Raw genomic sequence first — 12,322 nt, 5'->3', positions numbered from 1 at the left:
GGACGTGGCTGTGGGGGTTGAATTTATTTTTTTCCCCCTGATTTTCTCTTATCTCCATGATATATATATATAATTTTTTGTCCCCCTTTCAGTAAGACCCGGCAGCGCCGCGGCGGCCCGGAGCGGGGGGCGGGAAGGAGCCGGGAAAGTTTATTGCAACAAAGCGCCGTCTCTGCCTTGCTCGCCCCCCAACCCGGGCCCGGCCGGCGGCAGGAAGAGGGCCCGCCCGGCGCTGCTCCCCGCCGTCCCCTTCACCCTCCCGCGGGGACGGGGGAACGTTACCGGGGGCCGGCCTCCGCCTCCGCCGAGAGCGGGCTGCAGCAGCGCCGTCCTGCCGGTGGGTCCGTGGGGGGTGCAGTACAGCGAGCTGCCGGCGGGCGGGCCGCCGTCCGCCGCCGGGGCAAAGGCACCGGGAGCCTGGGAAGCGGCGGCGGAGGAGACAACACAGGGCGCCGGCGCCGCGCCGGTGCTGCGGATCTGGATGAAGGCGCCGGCGGCAAAGCGGGCTGGGAAGGCGGCGGAGGCCGCTCTGGAGTCCGTGGACGGTGCGGGTGGCTGCGCTGCAGGGGCCGGCGGCTGGAGTCCCCTTCTCATCCTTCCCTCCGGGTCTGTCCCCGCGGCCGCGTCGCCTCCTCCCCCCGTCCCTCCCCCCCCCCCGGCCTTCCCAGCTCCTTTCCTGCTCGATGCCGGGGCCCCGCACAAAATACCGGGGGCGGCGGGTGCCGGGGGGGCCCCGGCTGCAGGATGCGGGGTGCCGGGGGGGGACGGAGGCGGCGGGGCGGGCAGATGCGGCGGATGGAGCGGGGCCGCTCCCGCTGTGTGGGGCCGGCTGGAAAATGGCTCCAGGAAGCGGCGGCTGCTGACAATGAATGAAGGGAAAGGAGACGGGTTACGCGCCAAGGGCCTCCCGCGAAACTCGGATTTCCCGCCCTCTTTTCAAACTAAATTTGCATGAGCCCGCCCCCGGGGCGCGCCCCGCCCGCTCCGCCTCCCCGTTGGTCCCCGCAGCCATCCCCGCCGTCCAACCGGACGCCGCCTCCCGGCCCCTCTCCCTTCCCACTGGCCCGCCGCCGCCCGGCGCGGCCGTGATTTGCATGCGGCGCGCGGATTGGCTGCGGGGGCGAGTCTGGGGATTCCCCCTTCCGAGGAGCCGGGATCCCGGTTCGCCGACTGCTGACACTGACAGCTGCGGCAGCGCCCGCTGCAACGTGCTCGCCCGGGGGGCGGAGCCTGGAGAAGCCCCGCCCCCTCGCCGTCCCGCCCCCGGCGCCGGCGGGGACGGCGCTGCGGGCGAGCCGAGTCCGAGAGCCGGTGCCGGAGTCAGCGCCGCGCTGAAGCCCTGCCGTCCCTACTGCTGAGGGGCACCGGCGGCAGAAAACCGGTCTGAAACATTTCGTTTATTTTTCCTAAAAAGTGAAGACGCCCGCTACGGTACTCCTTTCCCTTCTACTTTGCGTTAACTCCAAGAAGTGCATGGGCAGTTGCCACTTCCTGGCAGGGTCTTAACTTACTCATAGCTCCTTGACTTCAGCACATTAGGAAAGACACAGTCTGGAGAAGATCCAGAGGAAAAGAAAAACAATAAAACGTGGTCAGAAAAGTGAGCTTTATGTTGGAAGGTAACGGGCTTTTTTAACGATAGGACATGTTGTCTAGTTATCTAGGGGTTAACAGATGTCAAAGTGAGGAAAGCCTGAAGGCTACCCAGGGACGCTGGAGGCTTTCAGGTAGATGAGGAAGATGTCTTCTAGGGATAATACAAGCGTGATCTGTCCATTCAAGACATTCTATGTTTAAAAGTCCTTCCAAGTCTGCACTGTGTTCATTTTAGCCCCGGTAGAAGCAGGGCTTGAATGAAAAATTTAATGTCATTCTGCACAACTGTAGCATTGTTTAAAATCTCAAATAAATCAGCAGTTCTGCAGTTGTGAAATGCCTTTCAGGAGCCAGCCAGCAATGTCTAGCTTCATGCCAATGCACAGTGAGAAGCAGCTGAAAGATGTGCTCAGCATGCCTTGGCAATGGCAGGCATGACAGCAGGTGTGTCCCTGAGCCTCAACAGAAGGGACAGAAACACAGATCTCCCCATACTGCAGAATTCTTCCATTCCAGTCACGATATTCCACTTCCTCCCCTTCATTCATTAACTTCCTTTGTGCTCTCTCCACATTAAGGTATGCCATCTCCAGGATGAAAGGATTACTTCTCACCCTTGGCACTCTACGCACGTAGTCCTTTTCATAGTCTTGTTTTCCTTACCACAGGTAGCAGAGGCTACAACGACAAACCCATTTTCAATCTTCTTTAGATTGTCTTTCATGGTTTTCCTCTGTCTTCCTCTCAGTCATCACCAGGTAAGGGATCTGCATGCCAGGACCTGCCAAATGGGGGCACATCCAAGGACTAAAGCAGGGCAGATGTTGAGTGAGGACAGCAGGCATGTGGGATGGAAAAGTCCAGATGTAGAAAAATGTGCATACACTGGGGTAATAAGCTCACTTATAGTTAAAAACAGAGATCCTTTACCATGTACAGAATCATTAACAATACGTTGCTTTTGCTTATCCTAGAGGAAAGAGAATGGCAATATCAGAAAAGAACAGAAACCATGTGCTGTGCAACCAGTCTTATTCCTGAAATAAGAAGCCAACAAATGGGATGGCCAGGAGCTGGGGCTTGAAAGATGTTGTATGGAAACTGCTGAATCATGGCCTAAACCACCGATTGATCACCTGAAGTAAGCACTGAGTCCCCTGTGTGTGGGTTAACTGACTTACGAGAACTAGTGGACAGAATCTAAAGAAAGGTAAGTAGAGCAGACATAGGGACTGTACAGAGAGCTACATAATGCAAGCTACTTGCAGGGCCAAAACCAAATTGCTGTCTACTGGGATGTCATCATTCAGATACACAGCTTAGAGAAAATACCCTGTGGAACACAAAGGATTTGGAGATACTCTAATTATGACTGCTGTGCAGCTGTTACATACCTTGTAAATATTTACTGTAATACTTTTTTACCTGTACAATGCTATGCAATTTTCTCTACATGCTAATTTATGCAAATGGATGCTTTTGCCCTAAAATGAGTAGATTTGTGTAATATGGTTTGCTTTCTTTGGGATTCTGACTGCAGCAGGTAATGTAAGCAACAACAGGCATTAAAACTTGCCTCCATGTTAAAATGGTAAAAATCCACCCTGAAGACGTGGATTCTAATGTGACTTCTCCCACAAATAAGGTTCTGGTCAGTGCAGAAATGAAGGCTGAAAAAAAGTTCCTGACTTAAACTGGCTTTTATAAATGTTTATATAATAAGAAACAAATAATTGCACATGGAAGGATTACAAGGACACAAAATATTGAATAACTACTTAATATAAGACCTGCCCACCCTACAGACCAAATGAAAACTTGTGTAGTAATAATGTTCCTGTAATTAAAGACTGCATAGCTATATATATGTGAAAGCAACAGAACTGTAATTGTACAAAAAAACCTTGTGCTGTTTCTTAAACTTTGGAGTACATGATTACAGCCAGACAAAGAATAATAAAGAAGGAAAGAGATTATGTGCTCAAGATCACACATCTGGAGCACAATTTGTATGACAGCAAATGGACATCCAGACAGAACACTGAGAGTGGTGGGGTAAGTAGTCTTATACATGGATCCTGCTGTCACTGAAAGTGTGACACTCCATCATCCAGGTCATTAACCAGGTTGTTGAACTCTGGGCCCCAGTTTTGAACCCTCCCATTTGCTGCTAATGATTGGCCTCCAGATGTACTTTGTGCTGTTTATGACAACTCTTTGGGCCTGACAGTTCATCCAGTTCTCAGTCTACCTCACTGTTCACTTACATAGCCCATACTTTATCTGTTAGGTTTTTTTTTTTTTTTTCTGTGATGATCTGAGCCAGGATAAGCAACATTTGCTCTTCTCCCTTCATCACTGAACCAATGATCTTATTGTAGAAGACCAGCAGGTTGATTAAGCCTGACTTCCTCCTCATAAATCCATGCTGAATACTCCTAAACATCTTTCTATCCTTCATATGCCTGGAAATAGTTTTCAGGATAATTTGATCCATTAGCTTGTCAGGTGTTAGGATGAGGTTGAGAAGCCTGCAATTGGCTGATCTTCCTTCTTGCTCTCCTGGAAGACAGAATTGAAATTTGCTTTCTTCCTGTTGTCAGGAGCCCCTCCTAGTAACCTGACCTTTCATGGATTATCAAGGGGCTTCACAGCAATCTTGGCCAGCTTCCTCAAACATGCATGAGTATATCTTGACAGTTTCCATGAACATGTGTATATCTAGTTTGTTCAAATGCTCCCTAAATTCATCTTCCTCTATGTAGGATGAATCCTTCTTGATCCAAAGCCTTGTACTGGTGTCTTACAAGCCTGAGATTCATGAAGGTGGAACTTATCACTGAAGACTGAGGCAAGAAAGGTATCCAAAGTGCCTCAGTCTCTTTCATGTACTTTGTCATTGAATCTCTTGCCCCACATAGCAGTGGGCACACTTTACTATCTTTGTTCTGGTGTTCATATATTTAAGGAAGCTCTTCTTGTTTCCCTTTATATCTCTCTAGATTCAGCTCCAGGTGAGCTTTGGCTTTTCTAACCCTATCTATTTGTGCTTGGACAGCATTTCCACATTGTTGTTCAACCATCTATCCCTGCTTTTTTATATGCTTTCTTCCTATGTTTGAATTTTATCTGGAGCTTCTCGTACATCCATGCCAAGCTCTTGCTGCCTTCGTGTGCTTTCATACTAATTGGGATGGACCAATCTTGATCTTCTAGGAGGTCATCCCTGGAATGCAACAGGCTCTGTTGAACAGAACAGCTGTTCTCTTTGGGGCAATTTCCCATGGGATTCTTGCAAGCAGATCCCTGAACAGGCTAAGGTTCACCTTTTTTCCAGTCTGGGCTGCAATCTTACTCTGTTTTGCTCCCTTCACTCATGACTGCCATTTTAAGATGATGTCTTCTGAAGTGACAGCTATCAAGTGTTAGTGAATCTCTGGCAAGCAATTGCAAGCTATGATGTTCAGTATGTTTTGCTGACGTGCATTTTCAAAAAAAAATCTATTAAAGCTATCCCTGACCCAATTTCAAGGCTTTGCTCCAAAGGAAAGCCTGACAGAATTTTTAAAGGTGGCTTGCATTTCCTTGTGTTCTTTCTCAACTAGTTTAATAGCTCTGGCCAAAAAATAAAGTCAGGCTGAAGCCAGTGCCTCTGTGAAATCTCAGACCAAGTCATTTATCTTCACAAAGGCTTCAAATGACTGAAAAACTGGGTCTCAGAATTGGAAATTCTGGACAACCTTAAGTGTAGGCATGCCTGCTCTCCCAGATAATACCATATAGACATTTCTTCTGGAGAGTAGTTTGAGAATAAACATGATGTAGTTGCAATGAAGTAACAGCAGACCCTGATTTTGTGCTGGGGACTATGTGTTTGGGACATCACTGGAAATAATCTGATATGATTTTTCAATTTTTGAACACAGATTGTCTTTAGACCTTTGTTTTCTCTTAGTGGAATTTCCATTTACTCAGCTATAAACAAACACCTGACTAAAGAATTAAAAAATAATGAACCTTTGCAAAGTAAATGACTGAAAACTGGGCAAACTCCTTAACTACATTTCCACTTATAAAAATTTGTAATGATTATAATGATGTTTGCTTGGACAGTGACCAAACTAAAAAAAGACAAAACAGAAATAAAACAAAACAAAATAAACTGGCTTTCTTATTCTATATTTTCTACTAGGAAGGTGATCTGAGGAATTTGACTATTTAGGAGTGAAATGAGTGATATGCATTCTAGTTACTGGATGTATTTACTGAATGGTTTCTGGAATCACTTTCAGAATCATTATCCCTTGTTTTTAAAAAGGCGTTGTTATGGTTTTATGATTTTTGTTGTATTATTGATATTCCACATCATAACATCATGTGGTGTATTGGGAGTTAAAGAGTTAATGCTCTAGCTGCATTCTGGGTATTCCTGCCCGGGAATCGAACACAGGTCGCGGCGGTAAGAACCTCAGCTCCTAACCAGTAGCCCGAGAGCATTAGCAGCTGTTTGTTGTACCTGGCCTGTCAGAAGATCCGTCTGTTGTGGGGGTACTGAAAGTGAAAGAGCAGCAGGTACCTATCGCTACAAAAACAGTCCACAGACGGCAGTACCGCACCAACAGGGATTCCTTGCTCCCCATTCCTAACTTGATCCGTCAGCTAGAGAGACAGGGAGTGACCAGCAAAACCCATTACTCTTTAACTCCCAATACACCACATGATGTTATGATGTGGAATATCAATAATACAACAAAAATAATAAAACCATAACATGCATCCATTTTGAAATATCTATTTTTTATAGCAATGTGACACAAGCCCAATCTTTTTTTTAACAGTGATCCTTCCCTCCTATTTCAGTGTCTTCAAGAGGAGCAACAGAACACCTAATTAGAGAGGGCATAGAGTGAATCTGTATCATTTAAAGATGCCATATTTCAGAGGTAAGAGAAGCATAGTTTCGAGTATAGAATATCACAAGAAAGTTGTCAGAGCTTTCTTTTGTAGCACCTTTTGCAGTTTTAGTTAATCTCAGTTATAAAAACAATGTAATGGATAAATGTATTTTTGGCTTATGAGTTTATCAGAATTAATGTTTCTTTTTTATTGTTGGCAAGCTCATTAGGGTTTGCTGGTATTCGATAAGAATCTCAATTCTTTGCATATAGTCATGCATTTAAGCTAAAAAAGCCTGCCATGTATGTCTACAAACTTGTAAAACCATCATTTTTTATTTGCAGCATTAAAAAAAAAGAAAATATAACAAAGTAATGCATACATTATAAATTCTGTGTCAGCATATTTTTGCAATGCAGAGCATTTTAATGAGGAACATTGACTCTTGACTATCTGCTTGAGGAGATGGAAGGCAGCTATGCCCATATCATGGAAAGACAAACACTTTCTTGATTTAATGCAGACTAACTATCACAAGATAACTTTATGCATCTGGGTACTGAAGGATTAGAGGTTAGGTTTCTTGCCTGACTGTTGATCCTTCTGTTGCAGCTTTCTGCGATCCTTTTTGTGGGATAAGAGGAAACCTTGCAGTTCTCACTCACTGAGACTATGATCCTGTGCAAGGTATTTCACAGAATCGTATCCTCCTTAAGAGTTGGAAGGGACCTCTGAAGGCCATCTAGAACAACTCCTCAGCAATGAACAGGGACACCACAGCTAGATCAGGTTGCCTAGAGCCTGATACAGGCTTGACTCAAAAGTCTCCAGGGACAGGACATCAGTCACAAAACTAGGTAACCTGTTCCAATGCCTCAGCACCCTCACTGTTTTTTGCCAATTCAGTCTAATTTTACACAGAGTTTAATGTCCATAGTTGTCTTCTATACTGTCACCTTATAAAGCAATCAGTTGAAATTGTGTTCATAGGTTCATAGGTTGGAAGGGACCTACAAGATCACCTAGTCCAACCATCCTCCTATCACTATCCCTACCCAACTACTAAATCAAATCCCTTAGCTCCTCATCTAAACGCTTCTTGAACAGCGCTAGGGATGGTGCCTCAACCACCTCCCTAGGCAGGCCATCCCAGTGCCTGACCACTCTTTCAGAGAAAAAATGTTTCCTCAGGTCTAATCTAAATCTTCCCCGGCGCAACTTCTGGCCATTCCCTCTCGTCCTGTCATTATTTATCAGGGAGAAGAGGCCCACCCCCTCCTCACCACAACCCCCCTTCAGGAAGTGGTAGAGTGCAATAAGGTCTCCTCTGAGCCTCCTCTTCTCCAGACTAAACAATCCCAGCTCCCTCAGCCGCTCCTCATAAGACTTGTGCTCCAGACCCCTCACCAGTTTTGTTGCCCTTCTCTGAACACACTGCAGGGCCTCAGTGTCTTTCTTGTAGTGTTCAGCTAGATCAAGTACTATTTAAAACAAAAGCAGCCTGAAATAAAGCTGATCTCAGGCCATCAAGCTTGAGAATTCTACTTAAGTTTTCAATCTTAAAGTTCTTTCAATCTTTGGGTAACCAAACCAATTGTTTTCCGAAAGACTAGGTAATCCTCTTCTGACAGTCAGACCTAAACAACTGTATGTGGAGAGACTTTGCACCAGAGAGGATTGCCTTGCCTCAACTACTGGTCTTTGGGGAAGTCTATGGGACAGCTATCCATGCAGAACCTGAAGTTCACATGTTCTTAACTTCAGGAGAACTGAATTCAAAATACTGTTAAGATTACATGTATAATAAAGGTACTATATGATTTTTCCATTTTTGTCTATTTTAATGTTGTTCAAGGTTTTGTACCCAAGGATCAAGTAATTTAGGGACTTATCAGCTGGAAGCCAGTTGCAGTTCTAGTGGCACTGATGGTAGTGGGTGAGTATGGTCAGAAAACAGCTGAAAGCATTTTGCCATGCTTGGCAGCTCAAGCAAACAAGTCATATTTGGAGCAGCCACTGGCTGTTTCTACATGCAGGGTTAGCTTACAAAGTATTTTCCTGTTGTTTGAGCTGCTTGCTTATTTGCTTTTTTACCTTAAAACACCTGGAACAAATTCTTACAAACTTCTGCAGGTGCCTGAGCTTGTTTTGGGAGCAAATTACTTGGAAAAAGGAAAGGATGTTTCAACCACCTGACACCCTCGTGCTTAAAGCATGTACCTGGCACAAGCTACTCAGATTAACATATCTGTCATGCTTTATGCATAACACAAATATGCATATAGAATGGTTTGGGATGGAAGGGACCTGTAAGACCATCTAGTTCTAACCCCCTACTATAGGCAGGGACACCTCTCGCTTGCCAAAGCCCCATCCAGCCTGGCCTTGGATGCCTTCTGGGAGGGAGTATCCACAGCCTATCTGGGGAAAATATGCACACCCTTATAGTACTCTGATAGGGTAATCTGTTTGTAATCTATGTCAGTTACATCTTTGGGAATTTTATCCAGTTTTCTACAGTGAAGCAAAGATTGAATTCCAGGTCTCTTGACCAGACTGAGCCCTAAGTACCCGGCTCCCAGGTAGGATCCTGTGCTAGCGATGAAGTTGTGCAGGTGGCAAGAGTGTGAGGGAGAGAATCAGTGGCTGAGTGGTTGTGGGAACTGGCTCCTTCCTTGGGTCAGAGCCTACAGACAGACACCACAGTGATGATGTTACAGTCCCTTTGTGAATCTAGTTTGAAATTGCCTCCTATTACACGAGGAAGACTACTTTATTAGAGCTCTGTCTTTTCTGTAACTTGAAGACTTTCATCTCTGTGTACACAAGGTGTCCTTTATCTTTCTTTAACTAGTGTGCTTGTTATAGAAAAGTTATACTAGTGGAATGTCTTAATTCAATCCAGGTTTGTTCCATTTCTTTTTCACATTTATCCAGATCAGATAAACCTCTTGCTGTATTTACTTTTTTTGAATGCTTGCCTAAAAGTCTACGCAGTGAGGCTGTTTCTCATAACATGCTGACTTTTGGAACTGACTCTTTATTTACAGGCTTTGGCAAAATAGTTAGATTTATTATTAATTAACCAGAAAACCAACAGCCTTTACAATGGTACAAAGTTGCACAAAAGTATACTGTTTCATCTTGTAATTGTAACATTTGTAATATTACAAATTTCCTTCATAACTCATATCATCTGTTGTCCAACAGGTATAGCCTTTGCCATTTTTGGAGACAGAAAACCTTTTCTACCTTCTTCTTAACTTTTAAACTTCCCTAATATTAATGAGCTCCTGTTGCATGAAGAATTTTTTGTAAGGTTTGTGTTGAGGGTACAATTAGATTCTTCTAATTGAATTTACTGCACTTTTTTTTTTAATAAATCCATGTTTGCAAACTTCCACTTCCCAGAATGCAAACACAGCATCAGTCAGCATTTTTCTTTGGTTTCAATTGTTCTGACAATACAGCTTTTGCAGGAGTGTGGTCTTCTCCAATACCTAGCAGCTTGTCCAAGAAAATCATACTTCATCACAGGAGCGTTACTGTGAGACATGTTTTGGAAGCAGCAGAAGTATTTACAACAAATAACACTTTCAGATAATTCTTGAATGTTCTTTCCACTTTTGAAGGCTTCAGAATCCCATTTCTTTTAGATATATTAGAAAAAGTATTAGCAAGATCCCATGGTTTCCACAGTGGGCCAGAAGTATCCCTGTAGAATAGGCAGAGGATAATCTCACTGGATGCTGGTTGCTAATAGAGCATGATGCTAATGAAGACATGCAGGGAATTCATTTTTTTCTGACTTCTGGCAGTCTGTTCTGTCCAGAGCTGTCTAGGTTAGGTGCATCTTGGAGTTGCACAAACCTGGGTGTGGAAAGAGATCTAAAATCCCAGAATCATCAAATATTCCAGGTTGGAAAGGACCCACATAATTAACTGAGTCCAACTCCTGGCTTGCATATCCACATCATTCATAGTTGATTCAGTCTTGAGCACTGACCCTAAGAACTCCTGCTCTTAGGCTGCAGTTATATACAGAAATTGAGCTGGCAAAAGCTGCCACTGCCACTAAAAGCAGCAGTCCTGTCTTTCACTAACCATTTGTTCCTGCCCGTGTCCCACCTTCTCCTTTGATGGTGGCTGGGGAACTGATCTGAGTTAAAGCAGACTACTACTTGGGCTAAGTTAGCCTTAATTTGCACTGGTTTCTTGATCTGTTTCTCTGGTTTTCCTTCCACACAGAATTTTTTGTGCAAATACAAAGAAGGAGATGCCTTGGAGATAGGGATGATCACAGAACTGTAGGGGTTGGAAGGGACCTCTAGAGATCATCTAGTTGAACCGCCCTGCCAAAGCAGGCTCAAGCAGGACCAGGTTGCACAGGTGGGTGTCCAGGTGGGTCTTGAATGTCTCCAGAGAAGGAGACTCCACCACCTCTCTGTGCAGCTGTGCCAGTGCTCCATCACCCTCACTGTGAAGAAGTTCCCACACACATTTGTGTGGAACTTCCTATGCCTCAGTTTGTGGCCATTTCCCCTTGTCCTATTGCCACACACTGCTGAGAAGAGTCTGAGCCTGTTCCTTTTCCTCCCACTCCTTAGATTTTTGTAGATGTCAATCAGATCCCCCGTGAGTCTTCTTTTTTAAGGCTGAATAGACCCAGGTCTCTCAGCCTCTACTCATAAGGTTCCATATCCTTTATCATCTTTGTGGCCCTCCACTGGACTCTTTCCAAGAGATCCCTGTCTTTTTTATACTGGGGAGCCCAGAACTAGACATCATACTCCAGATGAGGCCCCACCAGAGCACAGTAGTGGGGAGGGGGGAGGGGAGGATCATCTCCCTTGACCTGCTGGCCACACTTTTTTTAATGCACCCCAGGATACCATTGTCCTTCTTGGCCATGAGGGCACACTGCTGGCTCATGGTCAACCTGTCATCCACCAGGACACCCAAGTCCCTCTCCTCAGAGCTCCTCTCCAGCAGCTCATCCACCAACCTGTACTGGTGCATGCAGTTATTCCTCCCTAGGTGCAGGACTCTTCACTTGCTCTCATTAAACCTCATCTGGTTCATTTCTGCCCAACTCTCCAGCCCGTCCAGGTCTCACTGAATGGCAGCACAGCCTTCAGGCATGTAAGCCATTCCTCCCTGCTTCATATCATTAGCAAACTTGCTGAGGGTGGACTCTATCCCTCATCAAGGTCATTGTTGAAGATGTTGAACAAGACTGGACCCAGCACTGACCCCTGAGGAACACCACTTAGTACAGGCCTCCAATTGGACTCTACACCGCTGATCACAACCCTCTGAGCTCTGCCAGTCAGCAGGAAGAACCAACTGCAGCTGCAGCCAGGGCAGACAGCTACAGGAACAACTATTGATCAGCATTTTGATCTCATTTTTAGTGAAATGCCAAAGTCCCTTTTGCATGCTTTTCTTATTATTGAGTTTGATTTGTCTTACTCAGAACCTTCTCCCATTCAACTGTGCCATTTCCTGCAAATATGTCAGAGCACTTGATTTTGCTGTGGTCTTGCCAGTCTTTGTCCCCTTTAAAACCAAAACCACTCCCTTTGCAAATTTACATGCAATGGGCATCATTTTAATCAGGACTACAAAGACCGCAGTAGTTGTTTATTGAGCTTATAAATGGTGATAGTGAAATTAGAGGGGCTCTGAGTAATACTACAAAGATGTGGAAATCTTTCAGAAGGGGTAAGTGCAAAATAAGACAAAAATATAAACTGTTCCCTACTTCTACTAAAGTATTATGCCTGTTGCAATGCAATCTTCACCTGCAAAGAAAATATCTTGTCAGGCT

The 12,322-nt window shown here is 45.0% G+C and overlaps 1 protein-coding gene and 1 long non-coding RNA gene across 3 annotated transcripts in view; one reads left to right on the top strand and one right to left on the bottom strand.

Moving 5' to 3' along the window:
- E2F3 (E2F transcription factor 3) overlaps positions 1–611 on the bottom strand; it is a 44,219-nt gene extending 43,608 nt beyond the window's left edge. For both annotated transcript variants that reach the window (XM_065752139.1, XM_065752140.1), the window contains exon 1: positions 283–611. In XM_065752139.1, coding sequence (XP_065608211.1) covers positions 283–594 — 312 coding nt within the window. In that variant the 5' untranslated portion in view covers positions 595–611. The remainder of the gene's footprint in view (positions 1–282) is intronic.
- Positions 612–2,669: 2,058 nt separating this feature from the next.
- LOC136058368 (uncharacterized) lies at positions 2,670–6,987 on the top strand. The gene is made up of 3 exons (XR_010623130.1): positions 2,670–2,806; positions 6,435–6,539; positions 6,894–6,987. It is a non-coding gene; the product is annotated as an uncharacterized LOC136058368 (long non-coding RNA).
- The last annotated feature ends 5,335 nt before the right edge of the window (positions 6,988–12,322 follow it).

Source organism: Cyrtonyx montezumae, unplaced genomic scaffold, assembly GCF_038088225.1.
Source record: "Cyrtonyx montezumae isolate F1298 unplaced genomic scaffold, pur_monq_1.0 scaffold_8, whole genome shotgun sequence".
Classification (NCBI taxonomy): Eukaryota; Metazoa; Chordata; class Aves; order Galliformes; family Odontophoridae; genus Cyrtonyx; species Cyrtonyx montezumae.
This window is presented reverse-complemented; position numbering and strand designations above follow the sequence as displayed.